We start from the raw sequence: 19,010 nt of genomic DNA on the forward strand, positions 1-19,010 counted from the left end.
CAAAATAAATAAATCAAAACTCAATTGCTGTTTTTCTCTTTTTAATGAACGCGAAACAAAAATAATCTTAACTGATAGAGAAATCAGCTTGATTACCTTTTTCGTCTTTTTCGCCTTTTTCTCCTCCCAGTCCTTTATCTCCCCTAATGCCTTGCTTACCGTGTCTTCCAGGTAAGGCCATTATACCTTGCTCACCTCTCTTTCCCTTCGGTCCCTGCGCTCCTCGTCTTCCTCGGGGACCTCGGCTCCCTTTCTTACCAGGAGGACCTGGAACGTAGACTTTCCCAGACGGCTGACAAAAAGATAAAAAGATACTGGTTGCATTTCAATGATTTGTTTATTGATCTCACTTCGCACGTCCTCTATTATCAGAGAGCTGTTGCTGCTGGGTGTCAACTTGCGGCAAAATTTGCTGCTTGTTTCATCGGAAACTACCTGTAAATACGTTAAATACGTTGATACTGAGTATGAATACCACTACATTTCATTAAAAAAAACGAGATAAAAAGACCAATCAGAGCGCGCGCTTTGCTTTAGTTATATATGTTATAAATTTCATTGAATTAATGAGATACTGCCACTGTTCACTTTCAATCATTTCAAATACTAAGTGATAAAGTGTTTAGATTGGGAGCAGGAGATCGTCTTGCATTTTTTTTTTTTTTTTACGAGGTTAATCCAAGAATTAAGGAAAAAAAGGAAAATAAGAGCTTGTTTTTTGGGGGTTGCCGTAAACGTTATTCTCAAACTCTTTAATCATGTAGGTTCAAAAAGTGTAAGTCGGAGTTTCTTATGGATGCAAAAAATTGCGGATGGTACTTGTTTATCCTTTTTCACTGTCGGGCAAAGATTAATAAAAAAGAAATATTTTCTAAGTTGTTGATTTTTATTGTCTTGGTACGCCAACTCGAGCGCAAAATGTTCATATATGTTGCCATGAGCTAAGATTTGTTTGTTTTTTGGTTCGTTTGCTTTTTAACAATCAGCAAAATTTATTAATTTTTAGCAATTAAAATACAGTAAAACAATCCCTTCCAGCAAAAAAGCAAAGCTAATCCTCGCCGAGGCGGGAGGTAAACAAACATTTGCAAAAATTCTTCAATAATAAGTTTAACTGACCAGAGGGGCTTGGAAAGCGTATCTATACACGAATAACGAAAAACAGTAAGATAACTTATAGATAAGCCAATTTGGTATCAAAACATGTAACTAGAATAAAATCACAAGCAAAAAAAAAGAAAAAAAAAAAAAAAACCACAACAACAACAACAGTAACAACAGCATAAGTAGCTAAAAAGATTATAATTTTTTAATTTTATCAATTGAAGTATGGACGTCAACATAAGCATTATCTCGCATCAAAATGTTCAGCCACTGCATGTCTATGCAATACTAGTACTCTTTTGATTCATCAAGTTAGGTAGAGAACGAAGACAGATAGGAATACTATTCCAGATCCTCACACCCAGTCTCGAAAAAGAATTTTTCATGTGTGCTGTTCTCGAATGTCTAAGATTGCCAGCCGCTGAGGACTTTGTATAATAGTGGTGTTTTCCTGACAAATAACTAAATAACTTTGAAATGTTAGAAGGTGTTAGATTGTTGACGATATCATACATAAACCAACAGGTTGTTTTGACATTGATAAGATGAAGAGGAAGAATGTTTGACATGTTAAACAAATGTATAGCATGAAAACTAAAGAAGAAGAGGATTCGGGAATTTAAGGGAGAGGATGTGGTGAGGATCGGTATTTTGCAAATGAACGGATATGATCATTTGTGCGTCATTTAGGGGGGAAGTCTGGAAATGTGAAAAAAAAAAAAAAAAAAACTCTCTGCAATCCCCGTATCAATGGCCGTTCCCTGAAATGTTTAAAACCGAAGAGGAAATATTTACTCAATTTCATTTTATAATAGTGACATGTCCTCTCTGCTGAAACGTCATGTTTTAATTGATAGCTCTGCTTTTGATCCTTAAAGGTTTTTTCAAAATATTTTCTTCTACCGTGGCAAATTTATATTACTTTAAATACCGGTGGAAATTTTATATCTACATTTCATCTGTTTTGCGGTCTTATGCGTCTGGTATAAGATTATGATCCCACTGTACAGCAAATACTGACCTATTCATCTAGCCAAAATAATGCACGAAGCTTCCTTGTTGACTAAAGCCTTCGAGACCTTATTCAAATCAAAACTTTAACTTCAAACATTTGGAGCTCGATCACGAATAAACGCCAGGTCTGAGGGCGGCTTAGTCATTTTAGTCATTTGAAATCTTTTCTTGTAGGGAACAGGCCCGTAAATTATGTTCTTCGGTTAAGACTAGCTATATTTATTTTCCTTTTGATCAAATTAAACAGTTTTTTTCCTACCTGTCGACGTTTTGGTCTTATCTCCAACGTTTCAATTTTTTTTATTCGCTAAAGCGTGCTGCTTCATGGGACTTTCAACGGCTGAAATGCAAAGTTCGTTCATCTCCGTTTTCCTGTTTATTATTCCCATCCTTGAGAACAGCGCAAAAATGAGTAGAATTGAAATGAAAGAAAGAACCGAGGAGCCTCTGCGAAAACTATCGCTTGAGCATTTTGCGGAAGGTTTCCTGGTAGGGTCCATCCACGTAGCTTCTAGGGAATTCGAGGGAACAGCTTTCTTCAACAAACTCAACTGCTGCGAGATACGAATTGTATACTTGAGCTGAAGGTTCAGGCTTCCTGTGTAACTGATATCCTAGAGAACACGTTCAGGTCAGTTGTAAAGTAAACCGTTATTGATTTTTCTCTCATCGCGTCACAAGGGTAAGAGTTCAGAAGCCTGACCTAACGCCTGAATAAATCCGGTTTTCAAAATATGTGTGGTCTCGAAGGTGATAATTGTAATTTAAAGTCAGTTTGGAATAAATTTTGCTTTTTTGATCACGTCAATTTGACGAGCAACTTCTGGCCTGCCCTAATCTCGCACACTGTTTTCCCCTCTCCATTTTATGTTAAATTAGTGCTGTTCATAATAGGAATATGGTGTTCTCGCGCAACTGATAAAAATATTAAAAAATAATCAAAGACCAAAATAAAATAGAAAAACTAGTGCTGTATGTTCGAGGTTGTCAATGTTGTAAGTCAAGGTGACGAACGTTTAATTTTGAAAAAGTTCTTTCCACTTCATCATTTCTACAATAGATTATTATTGTTTTCGTTTGAAAGATCACCACGTCCGTCCATAGCACAATACTTGCGGCCACTGTTACCAAAATTTTTTGTTCAAAGATTTTTAATGATATATACGATTTTAAACAACAGACATATGAAATACATATATATGAACTGCGGTTATGAAACGTATGTGCACGATCCTTCGCAGTAAAGCACTATTTAAGCAATAGTGAAAATCAGACCTGAAAACCTTTCAGGTCTGATTTTCACTATTGCTTAAATAGTGCTTTACTGCGAAGGATCGTGCACATACGTTTCATAACCGCAGTTTATATATGTGTATTTCATATGTTTGTTGTTTGATTTATCATCTACTGGTTTATGTCGAGTTAATTTGGTGGCCTGCTCCCAGTTGGCTTGTTAGCTCAATTGGTAGAGCGCTGCATTAGTATCGCAGAGGTCAGTGGTTCGAATCCCGTACAGGCCTGAATTTTTTTCAGGTCTGATTTTCACTATTGCTTAAAATAGTGCTTTACTGCGAAGGATCGTGCACATACGTTTCATAACCGCAGTTTATATATGTGTATTTCATATGTTTGTTGTTTGATTTATCATCTACTGGTTTATGTCGAGTTAATTTGGTGGCCTGCTCCCAGTTGGCTTGTTAGCTCAATTGGTAGAGCGCTGCATTAGTATCGCAGAGGTCAGTGGTTCGAATCCCGTACAGGCCTGAATTTTTTTCAGGTCTGATTTTCACTATTGCTTAAAATAGTGCTTTACTGCGAAGGATCGTGCACATACATATACGATTTTGATATTATTCAGTCACAAAACGTTCAGAGACCGGAAAATCATTAACTGTTTGGTATTTTTCTCGACGAAAGAAAATCGTGTTCTGATATCCCCCCTCCCCCAAGAGGGGGGGACTTGGGTATCCTAGGTTTGTGCTACTTGCCTCTCATAAACCCCTACCCTATTATATTTTGTTCTTTGGACACTTACAAACCCCATCTTATTCACTTTAGGAAAATCTAACAACTTTTAAATTACGAATCTTACAATTTTCAAATCCCTAATTAGCCGGAATTTCCTTACCCCTAATGTGCGATCCATTCTAGTAACCTATTGAAAATGCACCTTCATTTTGGTCAATCCAGTAATGAAAATGCGACGCCATCCAGCAGTACATCACCACAGGTATATTATTGGAAAATGCCCTCCTCCTTCACTCCATCGTTTCCGTTCCCTTATTGATGACGTCCACTCTCAAGTACAGCGCAATACGCAGAATTAAAATAAATGAAAAATTCGATTAGCTCTTTCAAAAAACGTCGATTAGCATTTTGAATTGAGAAGAATATGCTACCTTTCGATTCTATAACATCGATCAAGAAATGGTTAGATATTCTAGTCTTCTCGGATAGGGACGAATAAATGGAGATCCCGTCTCCTTCATCTATTAATTAGCTAATTTGATTAGGCAGGGGAAGTTAAAGAACCCACTTCACGAGAATACTGTGATGTGGTATGGTCTGGTTACTGGGAATTGGGGAGAGGAGGCATATGTTATCTTCGCCTTTATTAGATTGTAAACTGCTTAGCAGTCTGGTAAAGTCCCCCGTACAGTGTTGTAAAGCGCCATGAGTTTAAGATATGAGTTATTATTATTATTATTATTATTATTATTATTATTATTATTATCATCATTTATTGTTATTATTAAATAGGTCAGGATTCACTCGACTCGCGTATCAAGGCAACTGCGCTAGAAAAATCTATTATAGTTCCAAGTTGTAATAATAATAATAATAATAATAAGCTTTATTAATGTGTCAAATCAATGGCAGTTTCCCACAAAATAAGGACACCTAAACTAAACTAATCTAATATATATAAAACGCACAAAATATGCAATCCTGCCCCGTATAGTTGACCCTATATATATGTACTACCCTACCCTGTGTAATTAAAATTACCTAAAAGATTAGAAATACAATATTAATACTGATAATATAAAATATTAAGATTTACATAAAATACAGTTTTTGCAATTGTCTGAGGAGATTAAAATTTGTATATCTAATGTATGTAGAGCACTTTTAAATTCTTGTAGCGTTCTTAGTGTTCTTGTTTTTGTTGTTGTACAACTTGTTGTACATAGTCTAAACACAGTGATTTCATAAAGATTAGATTAATCCCAGTATTCAAGAAAAGTAAATTGCTTACGGCTCTCTAGTGTTGCGTAAAACGGTAGGCGAAGAACAACGATAACTTTGAGCATGTGCCTTTGCTCAGAATCTCGTAAGATTACGAACGACAATATTAGAGTTGATGATCTTTCATAATATATAAAGTTTACTTCAGGGGAAATGAATTTAGGATTTTTAACAATTTTTTAAAAATCGTTATGAAAGACAATATCACGCCATCCTGTTGTTTACATGTGACCATCTACCCTACGAGCAGTGCAGAGGCCCTTCGATCTTCCTAGACTAATCTAGGAAGATCGAAGGGCTTCTGCTCGCAGGGTAGTGACCATCAAGACTTTGATGCAATAATAATTGACACGACTCCGATGCATAGGAAAGTAAATATCATAACCTTAACTCAAATATTATATTCTCGGCTGTTCGTATGAGCCCAAACTTTTTCTGTTAATTTTCTCCATTATGCGGTATCCGTATGCTTGACATCTACACCGTCGCTTTATGTCGCGGCTTGATCAGAAGGGCTGCTTCTGAAAACGTCTAATTATAAGCTTTTTAATTTGTGTTCCTTGTGCGCTTGATACGACGTGTTGGTGTTCTCTGCGACAAAATTGATTCAAATAACTGATCGAGCCGACTTTTTAAAGCTCATGTTCAGAGTTTTCTATCGTCGATCCTGTTCATCATTTATCTGTTGTTTGACAGACTGTATGCAATTTTTTCGTTAGAATCTATTCAAAAATTAGCATAGAGGCTGAACAAGCCTGCGTGACCGTTTGTACATGGGGTGGGGAGAAAGGAAGCGTGTGGTCTCTTTCTATAATTCGTTACTTTGAGGTATTTTACCGAGAATTTATCGTTCTCGTTACTTATTTTTGAAGAATCGAACACCTCAATTTTGTTCAATTAAATTAGCCTCATTGGGAGTGTATCTTTATTTCTCACGTGATTTAAATAAAGATTCTATCTTAAAGAAAGACCATGTTCCTACTCTTAGAGAAATGATGGAAGTTTTTTTCTCTCTTGGAAGTATAGTAGGCAGTCCATGTTCGTAAATTTATCCGTGTTATATTGTCGCGATATGTAAATCATGTAAGGTAGTTTTGTCAATTAAAACCATCGAGACCTCTTTCCTATTTTGAACTGATTTGATTGATAACTTCGGAACAATGATCGTCAAAAACAAAAGAAAAGAGACATCTGGCAAAAAGACTCAATCTTGGCCGTTGGGAGTACCTCATGATCTATCCTATGTAGCAATCACTGGCTTGTTAGCTCAATTGGTAGAGCGCTGCACTAGTATCGCAGAGGTCAGTGGTTCGAATCCCGTACAGGCCTGACTTTTTTCACGTCTGATTTTCGCTATTGCATAAATAGCGCTCTCTACTGCAAGGATCGTGCATCATGCGTATCTAATACCGCAGTTCAAAATATATGAACTTCATATATTCATTGTATCTGTAGCAATCACTGTTACAAACTCTTGCTCAGCTTAATATGCAAATTTTGTGTTGCTTTGGAAGCGAGATGTAATTTGCATATAGTCTCACAACGGATTCACGGTAAACTACATGGGAACACCTGCTAGAACAAGTTGGCCTTGTTGTCAGCCCTTGAAGGGTTTCCTTCAGAATTTTCAGGAAACATTGTATTAACAGTAGCCTATCTTTAAAACAGGGAACGGGAAATATGAGAACGGGGAATGGGGAATGAAAAATCTTTAAAACGAGGCATCTTTAAAAGCGGGAACCTTTAAAACGGGGAATCTTTAAAAGTGGGAATCTTTAAAAGTGGGAATCCGTTAAAAGTGGGAATCTTGAAAAGCAGGAATCTTTAAAACGAGGAATCTTTAGAAGCGTGAAATAAAATCAACCAAGTAAACAGTGATCCGTGGAAATGTAGATGGTTTTTTTCAATTTTAAGCAAGTGAATCCATCAAAACTGATGATTGTTAACACAAGTAGAACTACGCTATAATGGAAGGACACTCAGCGCATGTTTTCAACTCTCAACATGATTAAATTACTAAAATAATTCCAGCATTAGAATCTTTATTTTGATCAACAAGTTTCATTGCGGCAATTCCCTATCTAATTAACAAAGCGTAGAGAACGGATCAATTTTTCGATGTTTGGGGAATGGAGAATGAAGGAATGGGGAATGAAGGAATGGGGAATGAAGGAATGGGGAATGAAGGAATGGGGAATGAAGGAATGTGGAATGGAGAATGGGGAAGGGGCAATGGGAAAGATTTTCCATTGAATCTTTAAAATGGGGAATCTCTCAAATGAGGAATCTTTAAAAGAGGGAATCTTTAAAACAGGGAATCTTTAAAAGCAGGAATCTTTAAAATGAGGAATCCTTAAAAACGGGAATCTTTAAAACAGGGAATCTTTAAAAGCGGGATTCTTTGAAACGGAGAACCTTTAAAAGCAGGAATTGTTATAGGCGGGAAACTTTAAAATGAGGAATCTCCCAAAGCAAGAATCTTTAAAATGAGTAATCTTTTTAAGCGTGAAATGAAATCGACCAAATAAATTAACGGTCTGTTGTTGTTGTTTTTTTTTCAATTTTACGCCAGTGAATCCATCAAACTTCATGACTGTTTACTCAGGTAAAGAAAGCTACGCTACAATGGAAATCCCGCCTCAAACTTGAAGTTTGCTTTAATCGAAAGCTTTATTGCTAGTTGAGTCGATATCGTTAAAAGTACTGCAGACCAAGGGACGGTGAAATGGGTGGGAATACATTATGGTATTTATAACATTCACGTGAATATAACAGTGGATAGGTTCAGTGACATTGAACAGTTGGGGGAATGTACAGTTAACATATACCTCATGTCTTATGGTAGTGTTCTGATCCTTTTTGTTCCTGATTTCAATTGGTTTGACTTTATCGTCAATTGTGTAACCGGAATTTTCATACGTTACCCCTCACCCAAAAAATTATGGGAAAAAATATGTGCACTTAGTATAAAGAGAAGTACCACAACCTATTAAAAAGCCAAATTCTCCCCAAGCTGCTCCAGATGGCAGGAAAACGGCGAGGAAAATATATAGACATTCGGCGATATCGTGACCGGAATACTGGTCAGCTACAATGCACAGGTACAACACAAAATGTGTGTTCTCATCTTCGCATTGCCTGCATGGGCGCGAAATATCCGAATTTTACAGGAAGTTTCCTTTCGATTCCAATGGAATTTGTCGTAAGTTTCCGTGTGGAACACGTTGACAGGCTTATCTCGGAGTTTAAGTGGGGCCCATAATTCTCCTGCTCTTTTTCAAGGGAATGTTTAAACTCAAAACTGGACGAGTTTGTGTTCAATTCAAATCTGTTTTTAAATTTGTGTTCAAGTTATAAGCCTAAGTCATAATATGGTTGGGTAGAGAAAACCGGAGCAGGGTAAAATAAAAAGTAAACAATCTTTGAAGTTTTACGTGCAAATGTTTCAAACTTGTTGATGCCTAGTTTGGTGACGTTTCTTAATTTTACACTTGGAGTAACCGATTTCATGTTGTTCCAAACCATACTAAGGTTAATTAATTACCGTTGAGTTGATGTTGGCATACTTTTAAATTCGTTTGTTTCAGTTCCGTATAAGAACCTTTGCAAGTACATTTTTTAGCATGGTATCAAGTGGCACGTGTTCAAAATAAAAGTATTAAAGATAGTTGATAATTTTATGTTTAAGATTTAGAAAGCAAACTTCAAATCATGAATAAAGGAGATTTCTAGATCTGTTGCTTGATGAATATTTCGACCAAGCATTAAAGAATGGCTGCCTGTAAGGATCGAGAATCGTCTGTCAGCGACCATTTTGGTGAATTGCTCATATTTTGCTCAACGATACCCTTTGGTAAACTGTTTTCAAAAATCAAGTTTAAACGTTCCGACGAGTGTTGATTATTCAGAAATTTGGGAAAATTTGAAAACGCGGTTTAAGTGCGGTATTCCGCCTGGCAAATTTTCCAAAATTCACTGCAAAACCCAAGCTCCGTTGAAGGCTTAAAATGAATTCAATTAACACCAAACTTCGCACGTTTTAAGAAAAAGTCTTCCCATTCATTTGTGTTATGTTAAGTTTTTTCCGTACAAAGCTATATCGTGATTTTTTGTTTGTCCCTTAAGGCTGGTTTTCACTTGCGATGGAGTCGTAGTCGGAGTCGTAATCAGAAGCGTGGAGCGATACAATCTAGTGAAAATCAAACCGACGGAGTCGGAAGCAGAACACCGATTCTGCCTATGACTCCGTCGCTTACAATCTAGTGAAAACTGCATTGTCGGAGTCGGAAGCGGAAGCGGAAGAATAAACCAATCACAATGCTCGATTGCAGGCCCGCGAAAGTAAAAATTTTGGCGCCAAAGACAATAGTAATCATTAGTAATCATTAGTAATCTTAGTAATCATTATTTTGCGCAGGTAGAGACAATACAGGAATAATATCGCTCGAAAAAGAAAGCGATTTTGGGTTCGCGATATGTATGGACGTCGAGTAGCTTTGGGAGAGTATGCTAACCTCGTCAGCGAACTACGACTTGGTGATCGTGAATTCTACTTTCGGTAGGTTTCGAGTATTTTAACTTTTAATTCCGTAATTTTACAGTCAGGCTTATAAGTTTAAATTTGTTACGGCTATTTGTACATCTTGGAAAGATTATAAATGCAAATTTCACGCCATTTAGATATATACGCATGACGCCAGAGCGCTTTGAGCACTTACTGAGTTTGGTTGGACCGCGAATTACCAAAACAAACACAAGGATGAGAGAGGCTATCAGTGCAGCTGAAAGACTAACACTGACGCTCCGGTATTTGGCAAGTGGTGATGATCAACAGAGCCTCAGCTCCTCATATAGAATTGGCAGAACAACTGTGAGTCACATTATCAAAGAGACACTCCATGCTATTTGGCTGGCATTGAAGGATAGATATGTAGGCCCACCAAAATCCGCCGGCGACTGGAAGAACATTTCAAAGGACTTTGAATCTACTTGGCATCTGCCGCACTGTATTGGGGCGATTGATGGGAAACATATAGCAATGCAGTGCCCCAAAAACAGGGGTTCTTTGGTTCTTTGATTTCTTTCAAAATCCCTGGAGCACATAGATCCTGATATTAAACTTATTTAAACAAGAATCAAAACTGGATCATTTGAGGTACTTGTCATAACCTTTGCAGTGCACTCATATTCAATGAATATCATAATACCGTTTGCCACAATTTGGTTAGTTTCTTATACAGAGATCAATTGAGTCTTTTCCTCATTCTCGTCTCCTTTGCGCGTGACAGCAACTGTAGAATCAATATTCGAAATGGAAACAAAAAATAACTTGAGATGGAGGAAAGATTTCACACCCCCTTCCCCCTGTCACGTTCTTCGTAGCTTAGCCGTAGGGAAGACAGATAGAATAGGGGTAATAATGAACGCCAAGCGGTACGTGTATTGATTCAAATCTATTCAAATCAAAGAAAGTGAATGCACCCCTATAGGCGGGTTGGATTACAGCTATTTCGAGTTACATAATTGTTAACTTAATAATGTAGAATATCGTCGCACCCCTCAGAAAACAAAATGTACAGCATGCAGCAGAACCTGTATTTAGCGACCACCTTGTCGAATGTCACTCTTTCGATGGACTGTAAAGCATAAAAGTGACCCCACCTTCAACGAAAAGCTTTGTAGTCTTGCTTTCCTTCCGCAGAAAACTAACTGTTAAACACATGTATTCCCCGCTTTGTAGGCCTAGCCACAAGTTGCCGATGAATCCAAAAAAAGTTGCCGATAAAAATGTCTAAAAGTTGCCAAACAGTTGTAATTTTTTTCAAAAAGTTGCCGAGAAGTTGCTGAATTTCCAAAAAGTTGCCTAAAAGTTGCCAAAATTGTTCTCCTTTTTGTACTTTTTTGGGTGTTAAAGATTAAATATTCGCACATTGCTTCTTATCAAAACTTTATTTGTCAAATTCCAATGATTATATCAGAGGTTTTTTCCATTTCACTGGATCAACAAATAGTCACTGTAATTGTCCGCCATCTTGACAAACGTGCAACGTGATACCGCTGACCTCATGATAAGGTATCACAAAAATCAACCCATGGGGGACCTAGTTATTGTATTTTAGAATAAATTGAATAAATGTTTATCGAAAACTGACCAAAGTGGCTCAACACGTGAGGAAAGTGGCTTCATAGAACCTCAAAAAGCCCAAAGTTGCCGAAAATTCTAAAAGTTGCCAAAATTCTAACAAGTTGCCGAAAATCTCAAAAGTTGCCGAAAAGTTGCCGAAAAGTTGCCGAAAAGTTGCCGAAAAGTTGCCGAAAAGTTGCCGAGCAAATTGTGGCTAAGCCTATTCCCCAGAGTCATTGACACTCCACTTTAAAACTTCTAGGCGGCCATTTTGATTTATTTTCACGCGCTCAACCGCAGGGGGACCATTGACTATACTCCAAGCTACCACAGGGTTTTGATGCCCTCTGGCCAGGCAGTAGAATCTAGCAGTCTGATTCTCAGTTACTGTTTAAGTCTCAGGTGATATGGTCACCTCTGGCAAGGAGACGCTTTCTGCTGGTTCTCCTTTCTGTCCTACCATTTCACGGGGGCCAGACGCACATATTAGTTGAAAATTTGAAAACCAAACAAACAAAGAATCGATAAACTCAATCTCAATTGCTTTTTTTAATGAAAAGTAATCTTAATTGATAGAAAAATCGGTTGGAAAACCTTTTTCGCCTTTTTCTCCCTCTAGTCCTTTGTCTCCCCTGATGCCTTGCTTGCCGTGTCTTCCAGGTAAGCCCTGTATGATAAGTAGTGCGATTCCATTCTAGTAACTCTATTGAAAATGTAACTTCATATTTTAGTCAAGGAGGTAGTGAAAATGCGATTACATTCAGGGGCAAATCCCCATTAGTCAATAATTAAGAAGTACCTCCTACCCAATATTATTTATGACAATGTTAGCAAAGTTAAGCAAGATGTTGTAGTCAGAGACTTACACTGTTGTTTAGTTGTCTCATTGATGGTCTAGATTTTAGTCCCAGGTCTCCTCTTGGTGTGCTGAACCATCTAAGGTTCAGTTAATCAATGGCCTATATTCTCCTATTACCACGGTTGACACGTTCGTTCAAAACTTGAATATAGTAAGTAGACTATAAATACATTTTTTAAACTGTTGGTTGATACTATACATCAAGGAACCTCTTTTCTTCATTTGAAAGCGTTTTATTTATTTATCACATCGTTTATTTATTCATCTTGTAATTTAATTATTTCTACCAATCTAATAAAACGCGAAGTGCGCGATATAGTTTCAGAAATTCTTGATGAAATGACTGATTAAACAATTTAACATATCTTGCATATTTTATCTCTGACATCAATAAACAATCGTCAACTAGTACTTCCCTTTTCCTTGAAATATCGATGAGTTGTGAGTCTGACTTAAAGCAATTCTACTGAATTCGATTTTCTCGAAAAGTTCTAATGGCAATGAATTTCTTGATTGTTACTGACCATTTTAAACTGCTCTTCTAACTTGGATTACAATGTGACAGTAATTGAATAATTTCATCCTCCACAAAGTTATTCAGTTCAGAACTAAGTTTGAAAAGTTAAAGGCCTGATTATTTTTAACGGATCCATAAGTTCAACGAGTAGGACTGTGATGGAGCGTTTCCTCTGTGAGCACTATAGCCAAAGTCATATTCACATTCATATTGAGAGCTTCCATGGAGAACAAAAGAAGCATTGTCAGTTTCTGTGATTCCAATCCCATGATCAGCACGTTCACAGCTAATTCCTCCTCCACCAATCATCATCACCGATCCATCACCAGTACCCCAGGCACACCAGAAGCCGATCCCGTTGGCGCTTTGAATGCTTCCACTGCACTCAGCCTGTTGAAACCCGTCTGTTGACTTGTACTGTCCGCCATATTGAACCGTACAATTTCCCTGACACTGATCACTGGCCCAGACTTTACCATCTCTAAAGTCGCCATAACTTGTGATTTTAGATCGGAATGTTTGACCACTCAAACAGTTAGCTGTGGTCTGTAACAGAGGAGTGTGGCTGGGGTCATCACTGCGCGTGATCTTTATTTCTCTACCGCTGACCAACCAAAATGCTGGTGAGATCATATCGTTGTTCATGGATGGGTTATTTGTTGTTCCAGTAGCAGTTGGCTGGTCATACCACCATATCCCATCGTCGCGCATCCAATTCTTGCCATCGCTGTTTGAGAATCGAGCGATAAGAGTCCAGTCTTGGTTGTTGTCAGCCATGTGGCAGTAAACCTATTAAAGAAAGAACATTGAAGTTTAATTTGTTTGTATCGCCAAGCATAGGTGGGATTAAAAGGCTTGGTTATTTTAACCTTCACCTGCAATACTGGTACAAATTCAATTCGTGCTTTACCCTTTATTTACTTTCACTGCTTACCTGTAATTCCACATTCCCAATTTTTAGCCAGTATTCACCATCCAGTAACTGCTCCCTATTCATTATTTGAGCCACTTCACCACATGAGTTGGCGACTGTAGAATAAATCCAACAACAACATTAAAGTTCGCCTCAGTGGAGTATAGTATCATTTAATTCCAGTATCACGGCTTTGAAGCCACTTTTTCGTGCCTTCTAGTTACGAGAATTTTCAAACCTAACAATTTTCTTCTTGATGCATTTTCCAGTTTCTTTAAGAGCACCGCTGGTACTGAAATAACCACTTTTCTAATCTCTCTACTTCGACTGATTTCCGTTTTTTAAACATTTTCACTTTACAGCTGGATGAAAGCATTCGCATCTAAGATACAACCACGTAGATAAAAAATTGCCCATCTTTTTCGTGTTTTTAATAACAATACATGGACAGCTTAATCTTATTCTACGAATTTCTGGATGGGCACATCGTTACAATCCGATAGATTGTAACGACTTGTGCGATGGTCTCGCATTCCTTATGTTTCTTGGCGAAATTTGAGCCGACAGAGTGCGGCCGTTTTCAAGTTAATCAGTTCATGCATCGGATAACGCGCAGAAGGCGTCTTGAATTTTAGATGCCGCGGGGTCAGTAAAGAGAAACAATTGGCGTTGTTTGTTGCTTTTGCAGCCAGCTGCGTCGGATAATATTTTGAAGCCTTTGAACCACTTTTGCCATTGGTGAGCGAGAGAATTTTGATCGTCATGGGATCAAACGGCAGAATTAAAGCGGTATTTAACAACCACGGGCTCAATGAATCCTCGTCGCCAGTGTAATAACGTGTAATAATAGTTTTCTTCCGATCGGTTTTTATCTTTAATGGCTGCCTATCCTTTTACACAACATCACAACACGACAGCACATGCTCGCTCTACGAATTTTACTCTCTGAGTTCGAAGAGTATGCTTTGCATACCATTGCACTTTGTCAACTATTGACTATTACTGTGAACTACTCGGTTGTGTAAAACAAAAAGTTCTTTATTCGCGCACACACTAATCCAAGTAATAAAATGTAGGGCCAAAATTTACGAGTTTTATACCTGCTAGCATTCTGCATATATTACGGTCACACTACAATGTACACTAATTAGTAACGATTGTAGAATTTTAGCATTCTCCCCATTTTTTTGCAGTTCATTAGCGTTCCTTCGGGATTACGTTTAGTCTTTCTTTCCCGCGTTCGGTATAAAATACGTGTTGTTAATATTCTAGATTTTTAGTTTCTTCGTTGATTTCATCGAGAGAACATCTTGTCTTAAGAGAACATCTGGTTTAGAGTTGCCTTTTCGCGGCCTAAAGCGCCGATACAATATAAGTTCCTAGTTATTATGTTCATCGCGTTCGCTTTAGCCGCCTTCCAGTTTTATATTTCTGCATTTTGTAAGCTTCTATTTTTGTTGGTTCTTCATAAGTTCAAACCTCTCCTTCCGATCGAGCGTTTGTAATCATTGCTGTAAGTGGCAACGAAAAGACTCGCCTTTTGGTAGCAACAACGATTCCATTTTGATAAAATGTAAATGGCGGCGTAAATTGCTGATTATGCAACAATTACAATGTCCTCTCATCTACGTTTATAACCCCTCTCCTGTGGGATGAAAATTGAAAACAAAAAATATAATACACCTCCCCTTACCGAAATTTGCGCGTGTGAGAAAACAAAACATAACAAAAGATATAAGCCGATCCGTTGAAGTGACTTACTAAGTTTAATTCTTGAAATCTTGTTTTGAAATTAACAAAGATCCCTGTAGCGACCATGGGAGGCAGTAACGTATTTGAGGAATGAATATTAACATTCTCTCATGCTAGATTATGATCACAGACAGCTTGAATCTTGCGTTTTCATCGGTCAGATTGTGTAAGTTTGCACAGTTTTCAAGACGAATCAAGTAAAAAATATTCCCGCAAATACGTTTTTTCAATAGTCAGAGGAACGGTATGCACAGGGGCGATAATGTAGCCACCATCAAAAACACTGGTGAAGCGGCGGAATCATCAAGCGCGCTGGCTATAACTTTTCACGGGTGTATATTTTTCTCATTAAAAGCTATTTTTCTCGTATATTATTCTCGTATAAACCGATTCCGGTTTCAATTCCCGTTATGAAGTTTTTTCAAAAGCTGTTGTTATTTCATTTTTTGTCCAGAGAGTGAAAGAGTTCTGTCTTATTCTAAGATGCGCCAGCCAGCTGGATTTTGCTTGAGGAGCGGCTATTAACATGTTCGGCTCCTTTGAGCTCTTATATTACTTCGGCGTGTTCTGCAGGTTTTACAAAAAAAATGAAATAAATAAATAAAATAAATGCAATCGTACCATTAATTTGACAGTCATCTCCAGTCCACGGATGTATGCAGGAACATGAAAACGTTTGGTTCTTCTCGTCAAACAAACAAGATCCACCATTACGACAGCCTGTCATGAGACAACCCTAAAAAGGCAAACATGTATTGTCGTTTAACAGCCATTTTTAATTAACAAAATAGAGTAGAACTCTTCTTGTTCTGCTGCAGTTGTTTGCATGTATGTAACCACTCGATAAATCATGGAAATTTCAAACCAATATACATGAAATTGCGATGCTCCTTTACAATTGAAAATAACAGCTTCTTTCTTCTTGTATGTGTCAAGGAAAGAAAAAAAAAAACAAAGAAGCGAAAAAAAACAAAAACAAGGGAAAAAGCAATAACAAAACTATACCTTGAGCATCATAGAGAAAGTGAAGCCTTTTTGATCATAAAACTGGGCATTTCCGTCGAGGATCCCATGCTTGTTCAGTTCACAAGTTCCTTTATCGTCCTTTTCGGATGGTTCTTCGAAGTTTGTTGAAGTACACCAGGAGTTTTTGAGGCATGAAAGACTGCATGATATTTGAGTGGAAGATCGAAACTGTTTCACAGCATGACCATCAAGGCGCTTGCTCTCCTTAGTGGCGAATAACGCTGACCGAGAATGCGTCAAGTCTTCTTTAGCAAAAAGGATGGCGAGTCCTTGTAATAGGAAGAGGAAGAAACTTTCCATGACCGCCATTTCTAAAACATATCATTAACTGAGTGAGATCGTTGATGCAGGTGTTAACTTTATTGGAAGTTGAAACAGTACAACACCATTGGAAAATTCTTAATTATCGACGTTGAACAAATTTAAAGAGAGAAGCCACATGCGGTAATCTAATAAATGAATATTTGCTTGGTGTCTGTGTAAGATGGAATCGACGTATCCTGTGTAACCGAGATCTTAAAGAACAAGTTCAGGCGAGATGTAAATTTAACTACAATTAAGTGATTTTTCTGCCATCGAGTCAAGAGAGTAAGAAAACCAGAAGCCCCATCATTTACCCCCGAGTAAATCCTGCTATTTTGAACAATTTGACGAGAAACTTCTGGCCAAATCCTGATCTCGCTCGCTAATCTAGCTTCCCGTTTCCCTTTCATGTCAAATTTGCACCGTTCAAATGTGGAATAAAGGGTCTCGTACAACTGATAGACAGGAAAAAGAGATAACAAGGCCCAAAATTTGGAAAAATATGTTAAGATATATATATCATCTTGGCTCGGAACCTTTTAAATTCTCAAGTCTTCAAATTACAGTTAACTTATTTCCATCGCAGACCGTGAATAAAAAATTCACTAAAATAAAGTTATGGGTTCAACTAAGAATTTTTTATTTTGGCTGCTGTAGCTTGCTTTCCTTGAATTTTTCCATAAACATTTAAATTTATCAGCTGGTTTTAGAGATAATGTTGATCCAGAAAAATACACAGTGGTTTTGGATGCCTTACTTTGATATTCCAGAAGAGAAGAGAGTAGGTGAATCTCGGATGACTTCGAGAAAAACTACTCCAATTATTAACCCTTTACAAGCAAGCCACGCATACATGGTAGTAATTACTACTATTGCTGTTGTTATTTGTTTCTTGTTGAAATTAAGAGACAACATTATGTAAGTGTGTACATTGTAAAGCTGTTTGATGTTCAGATACAATAAATATATGAAGTTCATATATTTTGAACTGCGGTATTAGATACGTATGATGCACGATCCTTGCAGTAGACAGCGCTATTTATTCAATAGCGAAAATCAGACCTGAAAAAAATTAAGCCTGTGCGGGATTCAAACCACTGACCTATGGGATACTAGAGCAGCGCTCTACCAATATTCTACAGATGCATGAGCATTGACAGCTTAGCAAGTGTCACTTTTATCGTTGCTCTCCTTAAAAAGGATCAACTATCTCTTAAGAGAACTCGTATTATCATTGGCAACGATTTTGAACATTTTACCTAAGAACTACAGGCTAGAAATATTTTCCCGTACTCCTGTGCCCTCGAAAAAAAGATCTTCATTGCACTCAAAAGTGGGTGAAAGTTAATGCCTGAACCAGAAAAAAATATTGAGTTTACGATGTAACCAATAAGATAATAACAATTGGATCACCTTCATCTGCAACAGCCCAGTAATGAAACCATCCTAACAAAAACACAAACGCAAAACTGAAGGGAAGTACCGTGAAAAAGAGGCTTCACGTTTTAAAATACATCTAAAAAATATGACTGATTTGATAGGCAGTGGCAGACTTTTCGTACATTAACGCTTTTAGTTAGTTAAACGACTTGACATCAAGATCGTGCGCCCCAATTTAACAACCATAAGAAGACTACTGCACACATTTGTTTCTTCAACACAAAGCATTAATATTTTAAGTAAATCAGCATAACAAATCATTTACTGCACGCCTTAGGATAAATCAGTTATCAAAAATAAAGTCACGTTCGTAAAAAGACAGACTTTACGTACCTTAACACTTTTAGTTAGTTAAACGACTCAACATTAAGATTGTGCGCCCTAATTTAACAACCATAAGAGGACTACTGCACACATTTGTTTCTGCGACCCAAAGCATGAACATTTAAAGTGAATCGGCGTTATAAATTATTTACTGTACGCCTTAGGATAAATCAGTTATTAAAAGTAAAGTCACGTTCATGATAAAAAGTGATTCTTCAAGATATGGATTTTTTTTCAACCAACATTTGGGTACGAAATCCAACATAAGATCTTCATCTCCAGAGATAGTTTTACTGCTAAAAGCGGAAAACAATTGTTGTTTTCTAAAATGTCTTTCCTTTATTTGGTTGAAATGAGGCATGTGCTTTTTTTATCTAAATGTAAA

The 19,010-nt window shown here is 37.4% G+C and overlaps 2 protein-coding genes across 2 annotated transcripts in view; both read right to left on the reverse strand.

Moving 5' to 3' along the window:
- The window catches only part of LOC148740074 (uncharacterized), a 93,825-nt gene that overhangs the window by 59,707 nt on the left and 15,108 nt on the right, over positions 1-19,010 (reverse strand). The gene's annotated exons all lie outside the window — the stretch shown is intronic.
- On the reverse strand, positions 12,563-16,996 carry LOC148740081 (uncharacterized). Its single transcript, XM_088748146.1, has 4 exons — positions 16,538-16,996; positions 16,154-16,268; positions 13,802-13,896; positions 12,563-13,656 (listed from the first exon to the last, which is right to left on the reverse strand). Exons 1-4 carry the CDS (start codon positions 16,865-16,867, stop codon positions 12,991-12,993), a joined length of 1,206 nt encoding a protein of 401 aa, XP_088604272.1. The 5' UTR covers positions 16,868-16,996; the 3' UTR covers positions 12,563-12,990.

The sequence above is a fragment of the Stylophora pistillata genome, chromosome 2, assembly GCF_964205215.1.
Source record: "Stylophora pistillata chromosome 2, jaStyPist1.2, whole genome shotgun sequence".
Lineage (NCBI taxonomy): Eukaryota > Metazoa > Cnidaria > Anthozoa > Scleractinia > Pocilloporidae > Stylophora > Stylophora pistillata.